Below are 19,150 nucleotides of genomic sequence, written 5' to 3' on the forward strand. Positions count from 1 at the left end.
GGGTATTGCATTTGGCCTGGGTGCCGTGAGATCAGCAGGGATGCTAAACAGCTGAGAGTACATTCTGGTTGTAGCTTTTGATTGCCTTCTGCTTAGAAGACTGGCAGAAACAGAAGAATGAAAAATAACCTAATTTATGTTAAGATATAAAACACAAAATCCTCCAGTGTCTCTCAAACCTATGACGATAAACCATCCTCAGAAAAACACCTTATTGCAGAAGTACTGGAACTAATGCATCCTGATTTTGTATAGATTTGTGTCCTGTGGGTTGGCTGATTTGTGTGGTCCAAGAAGATGTATGCTTTTTGGGTGGCTGGAGAATGTGTGAGGTCCCTCTCTATGTGGATTTGTTGCTTTCTTATAAGGTGTGTTCACATTGTGCTTTCCCTAAATCTGGGCAACAAATTGGGGATGACTCTTTAGCCAGCTGCTTATTGTTAGAGACTTCTGAGGAGGTATCTTTGTTGGCCAGTAGATTCAAAAGTTGTTAGGAGGAAACACGAACATCACAAGACTTGTTTCCACAGGAAACAGGACTAAAAAACGATTGTTCTCCTTCTGCTCCACACGTTATTCTGTCTTCCATGGTTCTGCCACCTTTGTCTCTTCTCAGGAATGGATGCACCCTGTGGGCTGTAGGGAGGCTACCTCATTCCTAGTTTATGCCACCATTTCCAGTGAACCTGCCCTGCTCAGCTATGACCACCTTCATCCTTGTCTTTCACATAACCTCATCTCAGCAAGGAATTAAGTTCAGGACTGACTCACCTGCTGCTAAGAGAGGCAGCCCCTTTGGGAGATCAGCCAGGTTTGGCCATGTTTTGTCTGTGTTGTTGTGATAGCAGCCGTAACCTTTTATTCTCTGCAGGTAAGAAGGAAGCAACTTACTGTGTAGCCCAGGCCTAGTCTGACAGCTGGAACCATCGAACTGAATATCTTTCGTAATAAAATGAAAAGATGCCCAATTATAATTTAATGTTGGTTCATAACAAGGAGTTTGGTATGTGTTAGGTAAGAACCCCTGTTTTCAGTGCACCATTTCATTTACCCAACAGAATGGTGACTGTCAGGTCAGCTGTGGAGTTACAAGAACAGCATATACCAGAATGCAGATTTTATAAACCTTGTATCCCAAAAAGGCTGAAAGGTTTCCTTTGGGAAATATTTTCCACTGATCAACCAAGCACTGTCAGCTTTTTGTACTACATGTTGGATGCTCACAAAAATAGTTGTAATTTTGGTACGTTTCTCCTTTATGACCTCTGAGTTAACTGCTCTAGTTGCACTCAGGCCATTTGCAGGTGTGTTGGGTTTTTTTTTTTTCACATTTCATTTATTTTCACTTCAGTGTTAAATAATGCTTTATGAGTAGGTTATTTCACATTTTCTGATTTTAAGGAACTGTCTTTGCAGAAACACTGGCAATTCCCTAAAGCAGAGCAAGCTGACAGCCAGAATTTGCAAACTTTAGAAAGCTCGACAGTATAAGAATATTTCTGTTTTGCTTTGGAAGAAAAGAATCAGCTGTTCAGAAAGGTAGCTATGACATTTTCAATTTGGAAAACATCAAAGTTATTCCTTTAGAATTTGCTAAAAGCAACAGGGTCCTGTGTGTGCCCTGGGCTGCTCACAGCTCTCGGGGACCAGTGATTCTTGGGGTCTTCCATGCTGCCCTACCCCGATGGAGTCATGTGGGAAATCCGGGACGTCCCGAAACCTATTGCTGATGGGTAGAAAATCGGGGCAGGCTTCAGAAGAGTCACCCCAAATTCCCTCAAAATCGAGGTATTTGTGGAGAATAGTTGGATTTCGACACACTAACACTGGCTGTATTGAACTGATTCAATCATCAAACTTCCCCCCTTGTCCCGTCTACACCCCAGGGGCCGGCTCCCCTTCTCCGAGCCAAACCCGATAAAACCGTCTTGCCCTCCTGTTCACCAGCAAAATCCGAATTCGTCAAGAGCGGGGAAGGGATGGGGGGGCTCCTCCTCATCCTGCGGCGCACCTCTAGGTGGGGTAGGCGAGTTTCTGCAGCGAGAGGAGCCCTCTCCCGCGCCGGCAGCTTTGGGAAACTTCCCCAGGAGAGAGCGAGGGGGGAAGGAGAAGTTGTTGGGAAGCCCCTCGGAGCCTGCCAAGGGAGCGCGGGGCCGGCAGCGGAGGGCTTTGGTGCTTTTGGGGCTCCCGGGGACCCGGCTGGGGACATTCATGACAAGGTGTGCGAGAAGAGGAGACGCGCGCTGGCTGTGCCCGAGCCTCGGCACCTGTGAGAGCCCGACCGAGGGGTCACCCCCAGCCCCGTGCCCACCGGAGGACCTCTTCTCCGGGCTTCGGCGGTGGTGAGCCCACCTGCTCAAGGTAGGCTCGGGTTCAACGCGTCTGCTGCCTCTCCCCGAAGCCGGCGTGGCTCTGCGACGGGAGCTGCTCTGTCGTGGGGATGTCACGGAGGGCTGCGGCTGCAAATCATGTCGGTTTTAGGTTTTGGTTGAACGAGATTTACCATTCAGTGAGTTTCTTGGCTCCTGGCATTGGGCTACAGAACTGCTTGTTTTTTCTGTGAATGCTAGAAAGTAGCTATAGTTCCTGGTAGCATCTTTGATTAAGAGCTAAAGTTTCCTCACATCGAATGTGGTTTAGACTTTTTTATTATTAAAAGTACTGATGTTCTGACCAGTTCACAAACTCTAGAGGATCCAGCTGTTTGGGTTTTTTGGTTTTGTTTTTTTGGGGTTTTTTTGGTTTGGTTTTTTTTTTTTTTTTTTTGTGGAAGTACATATTTCTCCAGAGAATAGTGGAACTGTTGTTTTGGGGTTTGTGTTAACACTGCAAACTAACTTGCCTGTGCATTTTAGGCTGTTACTGTACTTTTGAAATCACGACCAGTGCTGTAAAGTATCGCAGCATCGGTGGTGTTGCGGCTGACTGCATATACATGTGAATACATGTTTGTAGCGTGCCGATTTTTATTTTCCCTGCTTCCACGATCTTGCTGTGGGACTGAGGTCCGGAGAGGAAAGGGGGCTGCCCCCCAGACTGGGGAGCACCTGGGCAGCAGTGGCATCGCATACCAGCCCCGAGCGCGGTACGCTGTAGCCGTATGTAGTGCCAGACTAGCTTTGAAATGCCCAGCTCAGCTACCTCTGGGGCAGCAGAGAGCTCAGCCAGGGCTGCAAAACCTACATCAACAGCAAAGTGGCCTGAGTGAGCCTTGCACAACTGGGGAGGACTGTCATTAGTACTGGGATGGGTGTTTTTAGCTGCTGCTGCCATGGCTACAGCACTGATACTGTGGATTCGAAAAAGTGCAGCTAGACAGTTGTATGCCTAAAAGAAAAAGTGTTTTCGTTTTTGCAACCAGTGGAGCTTTAGATACTAAATTGAAGGGGCACTGGATAGCACTTTGGCTCTGTCCGCCGCGGAATGATGAGTGAGATCCTCATCTAATGCAACAGTGCCAAGGAGCTTAGTGATCACCGCTTCCTTGGGGTACCACCCAAAACCCCGTTATATGCCTCAAACTACAAGGAAAGCTTTCACACCTACGGCTGCTGTTCGTTGGAATAGACGAGGCCTATGGTTACTGCCGCCACTCCTCTACAGCAGAGGCAGGAGATGATGTTGTACGCTGTAGTTTCGAATGATAGGTCTTGAAATGTTTTAGACAGACGGTGGAAAAACTCTGGCAGCTCTATAAGAAAAATCATGGGAGATCACAAATTTTAAAAGGAAATTATATGTGACTGTGAAAAGTGGAGTCAAACCCCATGACTATGATCAGGATTACTCAGTTCTTTATTCTTCTCTGTCAGAAATGTCTAAGATGTAGACGGTGAAAAGAAAAGAAAGTTTAGGCATCATCTATCAAAGAGCAAGACTGATAAGAAATTAATTTTGAAATTGAATGAATCAAGAACAATCAAATGAAGGAAATTTATTACATTTATTAGTGGCCAGTGAGCCCAATTTCACTGGAGATGTCTGACAAGGGTGAAACTGTTAACAAAGTCTGGCCCGGCGCTTTTGGTTGGTAGGGTACAGCGTAGTTGTGTTGCTGTTTGCAATAATGTAGTCTGACCGCAACAAAGAGCTCAGATGAGAATGTGCCCAGAAAAGGCCAGCATGCTTTTTTTTTGAGTAGATAAATAGCTTTTACAGAAAACTACTGCCATAAATAGGCATTTTTTTTTCTCTATTGCAGCTAGATGGAAAACATGTGATGTTTTAATTTTTCACATCAGATTGTTAGATGGTCATTTTCAAGGGATTGCACTGAGTTGTATGCCGTAGAAGTCGTCTTGCTGAAAATGTTGAACGGAATGCAATTGTATCATAGAGGTGTTTAGAATTCCTCTGATAATTTCAACTTTACATGTAAGGGTGACATTTCTTGGAGGAGTGGAATATTTTGAGAGAGTCTACAGTTTCTAACTGAACCCATATAGCCGTGTTAGATAAATGGTCCAAGTCTCAGCTTTCAAAAAATAGCAGCATAAGCTTTTGAAGATAAGATTAATATTAAGATAATGTTTTTCTCATGTTGTCATCAGTGGAGGAATTCCCCTCTAATATCCTCAACAGAGTTGTTTCCTTTAACCATGCTAGGATGGAACTGGGTTTCAGATTGTATCTATGCTGCTTCTCTTCTCTGCTAAAGGATAAATAAATTGCAACGTGAGCTACTGCCCATAGCAGAATGACTGGAGAGGTTGCATCATGACCACACCCTGTGTGAGTCATTTGTGAGGAGCTGGGGGTAGATCAGTTTTTCCACTCACTCACATTAAAGGTGTCCAGGACTTTGATGCCTTGTGGTGCCCTCCTGACCCTCAAGATACACTATGGTTTTTATGATGCATACAGAAGATAACAGGTGCCCCTTTTTACCCAACAGCTCCTGGAGCAGCAGCTCTTGTTGGGGAAAACCCTTCCTTCCTAATATGTAGAAATGTTCTGGCCAGTGCATTGTTAGGGCAGGGAGTTATTTGCAAAAACAGAGGCACTTTCTTGCCATATACATTCCAAGAAGGTAAGTCCCTGTACAGGATTAGATGATACTGAACAAGGATGGAATTGTGACATTTATGACCATCCACCTTGGCAAGTGCTAGTGACCTGTGCCAACGATCACCGTGCGGACCAAGTGCTTGGCCATACTTTTCCCAGAAAACTAAGAACCTGGCTTCATACAGCAGAAGACTAGGACATCCAAATATTATTTGAAGGCCAAGTAACTTGTTGTTCTTTTGTTTGATTTATCACCCATCCAATTTTATAACGAACTGAGATCCTGGGCCCACGCAGTTGATGGCAGAGCTCCCACAAGGGTGGCGTGCCCAGCTCTTGCTGGCTCAGTGGCAACATTTAGTGATCAAACACTGTTTCTTGAACCATGTTAGCTCTGCACACATTTTTTTTCTGACTTGATGTAGCTCAGATCTTTCAGTTTCTTCCCACCACAGAAATCAAAACAAAAGTAGAGAGGTAGTTATTTTCAAATTCAGAAGGAGTCCATTAGAAACAAAGGGATAAAAGATAAACAATGGCTATTTTAAAGCAATATCTGCTGTTGTCTTTTGAAGAAGTTAAAGCTTTGCCAGTGGATTTTCAAATCTGCAGAGGTGGAGTCAGGGCCACGTCCTCCTAATCTGACACTAGCGAGTGCTGGTGTTGAACTGTCAGAAGTGGCATTCTGTGAAGTTAATCCACAACACTTGAGCTGAATCACCCACCATGAATCTAGCAACAGGTTTTACATTACCACATTACCATAACATCTGACCATCTGCAGTGCAAAATCAATAGCAAAGTCCCTGGTGGATTTTCATAGAGTTTCTGCCATTTATTCTTTTTCAGACTCAGTTCTGCAGAGCTGAGCTTTTTTGGGATTTAGTGCCTTAAATTCTGCTCATTTCCTTTTTGGGAGGGGAGGGGTGGTAAGATTTTATGTGGCAGAAGGGATTGACAGAGCTGCGTCAGTTTTATAGCAGACAGGCTTTTTTAGGAGATTGATGTTTCCTCATTCCCTGCCCCACAAGACACCTCCCCAGCAGTTGGTGGTATCTCAGCTGACCCTTGCCTGACTGTCTCTGCACATGAGGATTGAAGGGTCTTGATGAACAGACTATCCAGGGGCCTGCTCTGATAATAAACATGTGTTTTGGGAATGTTACTTGGGTACGGTCAATGGCCACTGGGGAGGTGGGGAGGAAAACCAAAAGTGTTTATAATGCTTAGTTTGACTGCACTCGTGGCATCCTGAAATATTGACAGGCCTGCGACCCCTTTGATCTTAAAGGCCAGGATCAACCTAGTTGCAAACATCCAACATCCAACCCTTCCAAGCCAATCTTCAATGAGATGTTTGCTTCCCTACTGGAGCCTGGCATAGAAAGATATATGAGCTCCAGTCTCTCACTGTCTTTGTCTCCACCGTGCAAATGTTGATGGATGTACATCCCCTGCAGATTCTGTTAATGAGCCTCTGGATCATTAGGCTTTACAGTCAGGACATGGTGCTGCAAAACTTGGCTGAATCCAAGTTCAAGCCAGCTCTTTGGTAAGAAGGAACCCTGGAAAGTTTCACTTTTTTCCCCACATCCCCTGGAGGTTGTGTTGAGTATGAAGCTCTGTTAGACCAGCCTTTATCCTGTGTACAGCAGTATAACAGGCTGGGGACCAAAGCAGAAACATATGGCCAAGTACTGAGAGAGCTTTTAATTCTGACAGTACATCCATCTCTTCCTTCGGATATATCACAAAGAAAAACTACTGAAGTGCCAGTTTAGCAGCATACAATTATTTGCAGATTGAGTTTCAGGATTTTTCTTTTCATTTTAAACAAGAACCATTTTAATAGTTCAGGATTAGATATTTCTAATTACCCAGGCTAGAAGGATGCATTCCTGTGACATGCTCCATTTTTCTCTCACAACAGTATACATACTCACTGATTGAGAGAAGGAATGGGAAGGGAAAGAAATCCATATACTAATAGCTGATTAATTGAGGCTTTGTAGAAATTGGCTTCTGTCACTGAAAAGAAGGAGACAAAAAGGCCCTGTGCATCTAGATCACACATATTGAAAGAGAAGAACTGGGACTGCGAAAGTACGAGGAACAGACGAGATCAAAGGCTAAAAATGGCAGAATCTGTTAAACTACCTGGTGCTGCTTTATAGCCTGCTATAGTTAGGAACTATGAAACAGACGGCATCCTCAAACATGGGACTTAAATTTACCACTTATAACAAAAAGGAGTTCGAAATTACCATCCTGAAGTAAAGTTTCTCGTTTCTCTTCCTATCAGAGTCAACAAAAAATAGGTGATAGACCTAAAAAGAGCAGTTTAGTCAGTGCTGAGCACAGTTTAATGCTGTCCCTGGAAGGCAGTTGCAAAAGAAAAAATCCAATCAAGAATAACAAAAACACCCAATAAACCAACCAACCAAACAAAAAAATCCCCAAACCCAAGAAAAGGCCGGGGACGCGTTCTCTTTTTGTCGCTTGAGATTTTGCCATGTCTTCTCTCAGTGGGTAGCTGGTGACAACGGGTCCCCCCAGTTAGCCGTGTCTGTATTTCCAAAAATAGGAGAGAATGATCCGTGGGCTGCCGCCCGTCCAGTGGCCCGTGACGGGGGGGGGCAAGCGAAGCAGCACCACCTCCAGCTGGCCACCCCCCTTTCCTTCTGAGCCTTTTCCACCTGCGTGGCAGGCACGGCTCAGTGGCTGCGGACTCCCCTCCGAGCTGCGGGAGTTTACGGGCCGGCGGATCCGCGTGAGCCGAGGCGGGCGCCAAGTCTGGCGGTCTGAAACCGGATTCATGAAGCGTTCAGTTGGGCCGGCGGCAGGAGGGCAGTAATTTCCAGGAGAGGGGCAGAGCTCACAGCTGAGGGCAGTAACGATCTCAGCTGTCACCGTTTAATCCATCAGCAAGTCTGAGTGTCAGCACCCTCCAAGAGAGACAAAAGCAGAGCTGAGTACCCAAGCATTGTGGGGCGCAGATTTATTTAATTACATTCAAATACTTCCCTGTGATGAGACTTGTCTCTTTAAATTTTCCATACAGAAAAAGCATGTGCTAACATATTGCCAATTGGAGGGGTATATTTTTGTGTTCATCTGTAGATCCAGTTGGTTTCTTTGGGATGTAAAATACAAAGGAAAAAGCCATTGTTCTTTCCTTGCTCTCAGTTTTCAAAATTACCAGTTCTCATAAGCAGACCAAAACAGATAACAGATGGCACTGGCTAGCAACAAGGAAACCTAGATGCAAATACAGTACGGTACATGAAGAACGTCTCTGATGTGGCAGGGTTATGTTTTCTATCATGGTTTCTAACCGGTTGTGAGAAAAATCCTGCACTAGCAGTCTGTGGTATTTAATTGGATGTGAAAGGTGCAAACAATTCAGCTGGTGACCAAATGACAAAATTGGTAATAAATTAATAAATAAGCAAACAAACAAACATACAGAGCCTCGATCCACTTCCCAGTGAAGTCAGCAGGAGACTCTCCAGTAATGTCATCAGCTATTCGAATGGGATCTGCATGCCCATTTCTGAGTTCCATCCAAGGTCCGGATGTTCACAGCCTACAAAAGAGGAAAAAAAAAAAAAAAAAAGTTCTTGTCCATGAATGCTTTCCTGGCCCAAGCGGGGTCACTCAGAGAAGGCAGCAGGTCCAGCACGTCAGCCACACGGGCCCCAAGCTCCCCCCAGCCTGGTGATCTTCACAGAGAACCAGGAGCCACAGCTGGGCTGGACTACAAGGCGTTTGTCCCTAGCAGTGCAGCACAGGTCTCCCAGAGCATGTATGAGGTTGGTTTTAATTTAGCTTAGGTGGAAGTCAGACTAAGCAAACGAACTGATATCTGTGGTGCGAGTATCTCTGCATGGGGAAACACCAGGAGCACTTTGAGGCGTCAGTGAACGGTGCCCTCGGGGGTTCAGCACATGGGTGAGGCACATCCACATGTAGATGAGACATCTGGTTGCAGTTTGATGAGTGTACACATTTTCCACTCGCTCCTGCCCACAATGTCACCTCTGCCTCAGCTTTTAAATTCCATCTTCCAGAGTAGGGAAAGACAACACAGGTTATAAGAAACTAAAATCCCACCAGCTTCTCTGTCCATGGAGAGTGATTCTCTTCCTGTAGTGAATGGATATCAGATCCATCCCCAGGAATGAGCCATAGAGGTCTGAGCAGCTGAGAAGTTGAGGTCTGATGTCTTGGTTGGGCGAGACTACAATTGCATGCTTTCTTCCTGCAGAAATGGGTGCCTGCCAAATCTCCAGTGTAATACAGAGCGCTTGCTTCTTGTGCTGCAGAGCCCTAAGATAACAGGCCTTCTGTGTCAGGCAACGGACAGACAAATGCACTCAAAATGACAGAGCAACTTCTAATATTTACTCTCTTTTCCTCTACCCTCAGTGCTTGCACAGGCAGATCCCTGGCAGTGAGCACAGCTTTACCTTGTTGGTAGAAGGATCTGGTTAAATGCTTGGTGTTTTGTTTTTTTTTTTTTCTAGAAAATGAGTATGTTGATGTGGTGCCAGTCAAATACTGGCAGAAATTTGAGCCTGTGTAGCTCACTTGTTCATTGATGCTCCACTCCTAAGTCATGTGCCCGTCCCATGCCTTTGCTGGTAAAATACCTTTTCTCTATCCCTTCTCCCTTACAACACTGATTCTCTGCCTATAGAGAGCATCAGAGCATCAACAGTTTTTCTCATCACATGAGAAATGTGTAAAATTCCATCTTTCTTTGAAGTACTTCTTAACACTTCTTTTGCGTTCAAGTAAAGCTGTCACTGGGTTCACTGAGGTTTGCCCACGCAAGGAGCAAAGGCTCTGTCCCCTTGGGAGTATGCAAGCCATTTTCTAGTAATTTGTCTGCTAAGATGACAGATTTCCTTATTATAGCACTGAAAACAGGAACTTCACTGTCTTCTAACAGAAATGACTTTACATATTTTATGAAGCTGAGCCAAAGGCACTGCTCTTGTTAGCTGGTTTTGGTGGCTGTTTGGTTGGTCTGGATGTGAGAATTATCTACTTCCCCTTCCTCTTTTTTTTGTTTTTGTTAATGAAGGCTTCATACCTGACTAAAATACATAGCTATATTTTTCCCTTCAGGTCATGTTATCGGAAGCTTTGAGTTGGGGGTGGGGGTAAAAAAGTTCACTTGCTAAGTAAGATTAAAGCAATTAAAGGCTAAGGCTCATATTTAATTTTCCCTCGTAGATGCAATTTTTCATGCAGTGACAGCATCAAAACCTTTTCAAGTTTTATAGCTATTTCACATTTGGCAGAAACAACAGGAAACCATCTGTAGCAAAGCAGGATTGTTGTAAGCATAATATTCAGTAATGAAAAAAAGATTAAAAGAAAACACTGTTATCTTTACGTGATAGCTTTGAAGGCACAAGGAGCAGGATGCTTGCATTTGCCCATCTAGCTACTAGCATCATAAAAATTTTCTTAGATGAGGCAACCATGTAGAAAGTTGATTATTTCAGCAGAATGAAGAAGTCCAATAGGAAATTTGACTTTTGGTTTCTTGTTGAGATTTCCATGATGACTGTACAGATGCTTGTGCAGAGGAGGCTGTATATGACTGTTTTCTGTATATCGGGACTTACATGGCAGAGCTTGTAAGCACACACACAACATCAAATAGGCAAGCTGTCCCACAGGAGTCAAGTAAGCTACTCGTGTTCTTAAGCTTTAACTCCATGCCTGAAAGTATTTTCTGGACCAGGGAAATAAAACTAAACTGTGAGGATTCAGATGGCTCACATTGCCCTCTGTTCCCCTATGGCAAAATGTATTTGTTCTTGCTTTGTTGTGTTTCACGTGCTGGAAAGGAGACATCCAGACTGAAAGAGTGCCTACTTGGTTGCAGGTGAAAACCACTTTTTGCTGAAACTTAGTTTGCTAATCAGGGTATCACATCCCAAGGCTGCAGTTTTAGGGGTGCTCATGGTTGCCACTGCATATTTCTGAAGACCATGGTCAGTCCTATAATGTTGTTACCGTACTATAAGTATGCTCAGTTTTCTGGTCATGCCGAAATATTGCTCAGCATGTCTGCTCAGCATGTCTGTTCAACAAAGGGAAATAACCATTTTTTCATGTTTGCTCTAAAATTTAGCCTGGACTGTTTTCTCAAAATACGTTGAAATTTTGACTAGTGAACGAGAAACAAATCAACTTGTCTGTAATTTGTCACTGGCAGTGTTTCACGTATTAATAATCAGACCTAGATTTAAGGCAGCATTTCGCTGTGCAAAAGTCAAAATATGTCAGGGAACTGCAATATCTTCTTGCTATTAATGTCTTAAATTATTGCTAGACACCCTGTTTTTCCAGTTTTCCAGGCAAGTTATGAAGGTTTTTTTTTTTTTTTTTTTTTTCAAGTGTTGAGCTGATGAGACATTAAAGGTTTCTTTTTCAAATAGTTTGGCTGTTGGGTTGCTCCTTTCACTCACACCTGCCCCTTGACTTAGAAATCGTCTCCGCCTCTTCAGCATCAAACACTGAATTTACATAGGCACAAAGAAAGTGTGGAAGGCCAACAGCTCGCGCCCTCATTAAGATGGGAATGCAAGAAGAACAAAGCAGCACAATGGTAAGAGAAATATCACAATACCCTACCTTTCTGTGAGGCTGACTAACCAGGGCTTTCCCACAGGAGGGAACGGTGCGGAGGATACCACAGGATTAGCAGATGCATGTAGGGCTGCTGGCAGTGACTAAGCCGGTAACAGCGAGCGAGTCCAAGTTCTAGACATGAGTCAGGTTTTGAACTTGTTGTGGTTTGTAGCGGCTCAGAAGGCTTTGTACGGCATCACCATACGAGTCTGCGACTGCGAAGGGATGAGCTTACGGCTGGTAGAGCCACTGTCTGCTCTGGAAGGGAGTGCTTGCTTTCAGCAAAACGTTGTAGTCGAGCTCAACTCCACGTGTTGCTCACCCTTGGTTCTGCCTCTCACTTACATTATTTTAATGCCTTTCCAAAGTACTCTGTCTTATTAATTCAGTAAGTTCTTCCTAATTATACAAGCATCCCTTAAGACTTTCAGGGAAGCACATAAGAAGTGTGGCAAAGCTATTTCTTAAAAAATATGTGACAAAAATAAGAAAAAGGTGGTGGAATGATATATGTTTAGACCAAGAGTAAGTAATTTTTTGTATGTGAACATGGCTTTTTCTTCTGGAATTCTAAAAGACAGAAGTGAAGAAAATGAAAGGGAAGTGTGGTGTCTGGATTTGTTTTGTTCCTTCAGAACTTTCTGTTTATCCCTTTCAAAACAAGGTTGGTAGAAAATCTTGAGCGGAAAGACTTGAGGTGCTCCTTCACTCCTGATGTCGTGGGTGGTTTTACCATTTTTTTTAACAAACTGCTGATGTTGTGCTTTTATTTGCTGTTGCTACGCCTGTGATGGAACTGGACAAAAACTTAAAGGAAAGATACAATTGTTGCACGAGCTGCCAGAACTGTATTAGTTTAATCAAAATGAATGAAAGAGAAAGGCATCTGCTTTTCCCCTTTCAAAGCCAAGTGCAAAGTCAGTGCTACCAGCTCAAGTTCCCCAGAAATACATAAAGAGCAATGCTATCTGTGGTATTTTCCCTATCATTACTGATGCTAGCTGGATTAATTTAACAAGCATAGCACACGGATCTTTGCTTAGCTTCATAGACATGTCCATTTTTGCAGAAGAGATGAAAATTCATAAACAGTTCTGTTTAACTTTGTAATAGTTTTCATCTGGAGTTTTCACCCTTTTTTGTATATACAGATGAAACACTTTTCCTTAATTACAGAAGAGCAATTAGTGATGGGTGTGTGAAAAGTGCGTAGAATAGCAGGCACCCTCTGAATCTTTGATTTGGGAGCACTCTGAGGTGAGAAGCAGATAGATGCTTTCTGTTAGATCATCTTCGTGGACTTAATCCCGTGGAGGAACTTAGATGCCTAGCAGACCTGTCACTTCACAAGGTAAATCTAAAAATTGTAAGAAACCGTGCTCGCCTGCCCCTTCACCCCAGAGGTACCTACATTCCTTAACACCCACATTTGCATCCACTGAGTTCCTTGCATGCCCAAACGTGTGCTTCTGGACATGCTTTACCTGGCCTGGCCTGTGCTGGATGATCAGACCCACACGCCAAGCGTTAAGCCCTGCCAGCGAGAGTGGTCGCACTGTTATGTTCAGACCATGCTTAGGGAGCTCAGGTGGGAGATCTGGACTCAATGTGCTCCTCAGCCTGGGGAGACTTTAGCTATTTCTCTCACAACAGTGCTCCCAGCCCCAGCTCTTGCACCTCTGGAAGAGGTGTCTGTCTGTCCATCCCTCTTTTTTTAAAACTGTTACATTTTCCTAGGCGTAAGTGACTATGTGGAGAACAAAAAAAAAAAAAAAAAAAAATAACGCTGCTGCGTGGTGGCTAGGGTACTTACCAGGGTGTGTGGAGATGTGGGCTCTGGGGAATATTCAATATAAGATATTTAAATTTGTGTCAGAGTAAGAACTGGAGCCCAGTTTCCAGACCCTGTCCCAGGTGGTGCCCCAATCACTAGGTTTGGAGTCATGTGTCTGAGTGAAAAAGAGAAAAAATCTGTCAGATGCAAAGCAGAAAAGCATCAACAGGAGAGAGCCGGACACCCCTGCAAGGGAGCCCTGGTAGCCATGCTGCCCGGCTGGGGATTTGGGGTTGTCCCCTCTTTGCGGACCCCACGCAGCCTGCTCCAGCTACCAGCGGGAGAGGTTTCCAAAACGATGTTCAAGAGAAGGAGGATGATTTCCGCAGGCGGGCAGAGGTGTTTGGCTTTGCATCCCCCCATGGATGACAGGGTTATTAAGTGCAAAGATGTGGAGCGGTGGTAGGAGGGGTTCTGTAGGCTGGATATGGGGGGGGAGGTTAGACAGCTGGACAGCAAAGCCTTGCCAGGTTCATAAGCCTTGCCAGAGTCATGGTCGAGGCATGTCTGATGACTTCTGCGGATATCTGTTTTGAGGTGTCTTGCTCTCCCCGGGCTCTGGCTGTAGCAAGGGTGCTGCCATCTCCTGTGGCTTCCACAGAGCACTGAGTCCATCATGGCACTGCTCCCGTTGTGAATCTGGCCTGATCCCTGCTGAAGCAGAGAGCTTTCTTCAGAAAAATGTGCTAGAGATTAGCCCAGGCTGGTTTAAATCAGGGATGGCAAAGAGGCAAGTAGTTCCAGGAGCACCAGCATGGATGAAAGTTGATTTCTGATGGATCGGAGTCTTGGGGCTGATTGCCAGCTCCAGCTGAAGATCTCCCCACTGGGGACTTTGCAAAGACCTTGCTGTTTCGGTGGCTCACAGGGCAGCCCCCTCCTGCTGCAAGGTTTTGCTACAGAACACACTGCTACAGCTACAAGTGTGTTTTTTCCGCCACTTACGCAGGGTGCACCAGGTGCCCAGGCCCAGCCACCTGCACCACGAAACCTCCGGGGACAGGGTTCCTCCTTGCACCCTCCCAGTGCTCAGGACTGCTGGGGAGGGGGCTGGGGGGTGCACAGGTAAGCTAGGGGCATGGATGGGCAATTACATCATGGCCACACAAGCACCATTTGCTTTGGAATCCGCTTAAAATTGGGGCAAATACACCCAGGGTTTTTTTTTTTTTTAAAAAAAAAAAAAAAAAAAAAAAAAGAAAGAAGCAATCAGCCCTCCCGCAAATATTCAATAACCCCGTGGTTTTGGCACTCTCTTGAGAGACAGGAATTGGAAGTTCAGCTCCCTGTTCCAAATTAAACAGAGGGAGTATTTGATGTTGTCCCGTATTACTCAAAGTGTGTCATACTACTCCACTAATAAATTGATCTGTGGAAACCATATATTCCTCTGAAATGTGCTAACCATACACTGTGTGCAAGCCTTTAGTGCTTACTAAGAAGAGTAGCAATGCTTTTTAATCTGTTCAAGACCAGCTATTCAGAGTGTAAGTAGAGAGCACAGATGAGATTTAGCAGTAAGATGTTGCAGGGGCAAGCAGTAGTGAAGGGGTAATAGATTGTCTGAATGTGGTTTTCTTAGGTTTTCATTTACAGGCTTTTGACTGCTTTTGAAGTAAAAATGATCTATAGGAATTATAATATTTCTTGAACACTGAAGGTGGACTTCAAAAAACCACTTCTATTGTAGACTATTTGGTTTTTATTTAGGAGACACTGCTAACTGCGCTAAACCACTTTTTTCTTAGTAGGCCCGCTGATTTCAGCTGCTGATGCTGCTCCACAAGCAGGAGCAGTACAGTCTGGTCTTTATATTTTGAATACTGAAGTTATTCCCTTTTGTAGAACTTTGGTTTATTAGGCACATAAATGAGGGAGAGCCATTTTGTAGCTCTGCATCCAGCTTTGGCTTCTTCCTACAAGAAAAATAAATGTGTGGGAGATAAACAGGACCTCAGGGATTCAGGTGAGGAGCTTTATATATTTAACAGTCTGAGCAAAGCAAATGTACAGAACTGACTCCGCGTGAACAGGCAAACTCAGTCCTTGTTTCCTTGAGGCTTTAAACTTACATCACTGTGAGGTGCCAAGAGACAGGGCAGTTTTATGGATTTTTTTTTTTTTACAGGTTTGTACACCCAGTATATCATGACGTGACAAGAAAAATTAAGCAGTCTTAATTGAAATATAGTGTATGTGGGTTTGGGTCACTTTTCCACTACATGTTAATAGTGCAGAAGAAAATTAACAAACACAGCTTATTAGTAACAAACAAAAATGCTACCCTTTCTGTTGCACACTGGTGGGTAGAGCTTTGACGTAATTAAGCATAACATAAAAATACCACTTCTGTCGATACCGTCACTTATCATGAAAGGATGAGCTCTCTGTAATGCATGGTTTTAATTAACTGTCACTTGCTGTTGAAGTTGGGATGCAGTATACACATTTGGCACTTTGGCGAGTACATGAGTTTTTGGAGATGTCAAAAGGCAGAGCCAAGACAGCCCAAAACCGACTCTGAAAGCAACCTGAGCACACATGTGAACACGAGCACTTGCTATCCATTGAAAGCTTCGTCCTTTAACCAAGTTTCCTGCTTGCATCCTTTTCTTGAGAAGAATTAGCTTTCCTTGTTCACCATTTAAAGCACATCACCAAAATATGCCCCCAGGTCTCTGCACAGTGTGACATTTTAGACAAGCTGTAAAAGAGATGTAGGTCCTCAGTTGCTGTTGTGCACTTGATATTTGTCTCTTCCAGAAATGCTGTTTCTAGAACCTTTTACTTACTTCGAGCAGTCACAGAAAGAAATCATTTTCTACTACAGGGTTTTTGCTACAGCTACAAGTGTGATGTTTTCCGCCACTTACACAGAGCAACACATTTAGTCAGGCTAAACTGTCTTCTAAGAGCTATCCCAAAGCAGGGCCCGGGGGACTCTGAGGGACCATCTGGACCAGGCAGACTGTCCTCAGCTCTTGGAGAGGAGCGGGTGTGCCAGGAGGCAGGGAGGGGCTCTTCTCACAGACTTCACAAGTCATAAACGTGACGGTGTTGTTACATTTCACTTGGTAAGCTGATCTTAACGTTATCCACCCCTTTGCAGGCAGAGGCTGATGATGCATGATGCCACATCGCCCTGGTGGCAATGGGCCCCAAGCAGGTGAGGGTGAGTTGCCTGGGATTTCGCTCCAGGTGGGATTATTCTGATGCAGAGGCAGCACGTGCCCAGCGTGTCTTTGCCACCTTCAGTTTATGGGGGAGTCGAACGGCTACGGAGAACGGCCGCCCAAAGGGAGCAGGTCGAGCAGAGGGTTGAGATTGCAGTGCACGTGGGGGTGGGAAGAAAGGATGCTCAAATCTGGTTGGGGCTCCCAGGTGCACAAAGAGCAGCGGGGACGTGAGCAGTGGCTGCGGGAGCAACACGGGGTGTGGGCAGGGGGAAGAGGAACCTGCTGCTTTGCACCGATGTGGTGCTCCAGCTGGAGCAGAGTGAGGAAAGGCGGCGAGGGGGGTAATGCAGAGTTAAAGAGGGGTCACTGGCACCTCAAAGCACACGTGTTGAGGAAGAAGCTGAATTAATACAAGGCAAAGGGCCAAATGGGGACAAAAATAGCAAATGTTTGGAGAGGAGGAATTGCTGGGGAATCCAGGGCATTTGCTGCCTGATTCATTGCTGGTGGTCTCGTTAGGCCCCGATAATGCCTGTAATTGCTTCTTGAAAATTGCAAGTTATTTTTAACAGGCAGGCAGCAATGGAGTGACTGCCTAGAGCCACATGTTTGTGTTTCCCTCTCTTGCGGGTCCCTGTGAGATAGGGCAAGCTGAAATGGCCTTGCTTATGCTTCTTTTTTTTGCAAAGCTGTGCTTCATTTATTGCATTTGACTTAGGGTTCAAGCAGCATTCTGTAGCACGCTGTCAAGAGCTGAAATGTCAGAATGAAATACTGAATGCTATTTCCTCAGATGCTTGGTGTGGGAAATTATGGAGGCTCCAGGCTAAGTGTCCACAACGGATTCCTGTGATTGCTGCCATGGAGCCTTGCTCCATTTTTCAATACATTGGTCATGGGTTGAAGAAACTGATTTCTCTGAGAACCTCCTGCTGGCATCAGATAGAAGGCATCATGCCCCAAGGAAAAAAAAAAACAAAACAAAACAAAACAAAAAAACAACAACAACTATAAATGGTAAATCTTTCCAATGTGAAAATAGAACAAGATACCTGTGGCCAAGCTGAGACTGATGATGCAGCTTCACAGGCAATTGTGTCAGTTCAGTTCAGCGCAAGTGTAGATACTTCTCCTCCCATCCTAGTGGGTAGGTGTTGAACATGTTGTACAGGCTATCTTCCCACCCTCTCTTTTGCCCTATTTTAAATCTGCTGCAAACCTAAACTGCTTTATTCAGATTTGTAACGGCATGAGGTTTATGCGCTAGCTGGGACATGCAAGTACCTGGAGTCCTAGAAATGTTCATAATTTGCATTCTTAATAAAAGATAATTTAAAATCCTAAATATAGAAAGTGCTCTATAACTGAAATGGATTAAACCAGCTCTTTTTTCCCAGATCCTGACATCCCAAACATCCCTGTGAGCCTGGAAATTTTGCAGGAAGCCCCGTAAAGGCCTGGCTCTGAACTATTCGAAAAAGGAGAATCAGAAAACCAAATCTAGAGCTTTCTGTTGGGTTAAATTCAGAAAATGATGATGTGTCCCTTCCAATGGCAGGGACAATCTGTGATGCCAGAACAGCCCTTACGGATCCTCAGTTTTGTTACTAATCCCATATTGCTTTCTGGTCCCAGGATCAAAGATAGGCATTATGGAATGCTTAAGAAGGGCATGTTTTTCTGACTTTATTACTGTGTTATATTAACCACCTATATTGTCATCATTCTGCCTTCTTTTCTCTATCACTGTGATTTCAGAATATCTCTTCACAAATGTTTTTGAGTGCCATGGATTAATGCAACATTATTCCAAATGCCACGGGAATTCTTCACCCTGGAAAATGCTCCTTAACTGGTTCTGCACCACAAATGGCATCCTTACACCCTGACTTTTATTGGCCCTTTGAGCAATACAATACTATAGACAATAAATGTCTTTGCAAATTGATGGGCGTTATTTTTTTCTTTACGACAGACATTTTCTGCCCGTGTCAATTCAAAGCCTTTGATAATTAGCACCACACCTACTAATACTAGAGTTTCAGCAGCCTGTGCTCTGGGGATATTCAGTTGTGTTTCTCTACATCCTGACACTGTCCTGAACACTCTCTTCTTTCCCTCCTATTGCTTGCTTCATATATCTCAGTGCTCTACGGCTTTGCCTCCCATCAGATGGGGCCAGCGTAAAAGTAAGTCCTTGCTATCAAGAGTTTTCTCCCAGCAGATTTTAAGAGGCTGAGCGAAAGTGGATAACGACAGCTTGCTTAGGGCCAGGATGGGTATGGTATGCCTAAAATGAGGAAACCAGGCTCGTCTCAGAAAACCCGGGGGCAATACGAGCTGATGCCCCAGCCCTTCTCATCATCTCCCACCAAGTCAAAAACCTCCTCTCAGCCGTCCACAAGCAGCCGGCGTGCTACAGCTTCCCTGCTGGCAGTGGTGGTGGCCTAGGCATCCTGCCCGGCGCCGGGACCCGCAGCCT

At 44.6% G+C, this 19,150-nt stretch overlaps 1 protein-coding gene across 4 annotated transcripts in view; it reads left to right on the forward strand.

Annotated features, from left to right (window-relative positions):
• The first annotated feature begins 2,068 nt into the window (after window positions 1-2,068).
• The window catches only part of EDAR (ectodysplasin A receptor), a 74,541-nt gene continuing 57,459 nt past the window's right edge, over window positions 2,069-19,150 (forward strand). For 2 of the 4 annotated variants that reach the window (XM_032996945.2, XM_032996946.2), the window contains exon 1: window positions 2,069-2,361. Coding sequence is in view for 2 of the 4 variants with exons in the window: in XM_032996943.2 (XP_032852834.1) it covers window positions 11,603-11,635 (33 nt within the window). In the remaining 2 variants the exon portion in view is untranslated. Of the gene's footprint in view, window positions 2,362-11,563; window positions 11,636-19,150 lie in introns of those variants that run through there. The other 2 variants (XM_032996943.2, XM_032996944.2) reach the window with 1 other exon arrangement.

Source organism: Tyto alba, unplaced genomic scaffold, assembly GCF_018691265.1.
Source record: "Tyto alba isolate M040663 unplaced genomic scaffold, T.alba_DEE_v4.0 Super-Scaffold_45, whole genome shotgun sequence".
Classification (NCBI taxonomy): domain Eukaryota; kingdom Metazoa; phylum Chordata; class Aves; order Strigiformes; family Tytonidae; genus Tyto; species Tyto alba.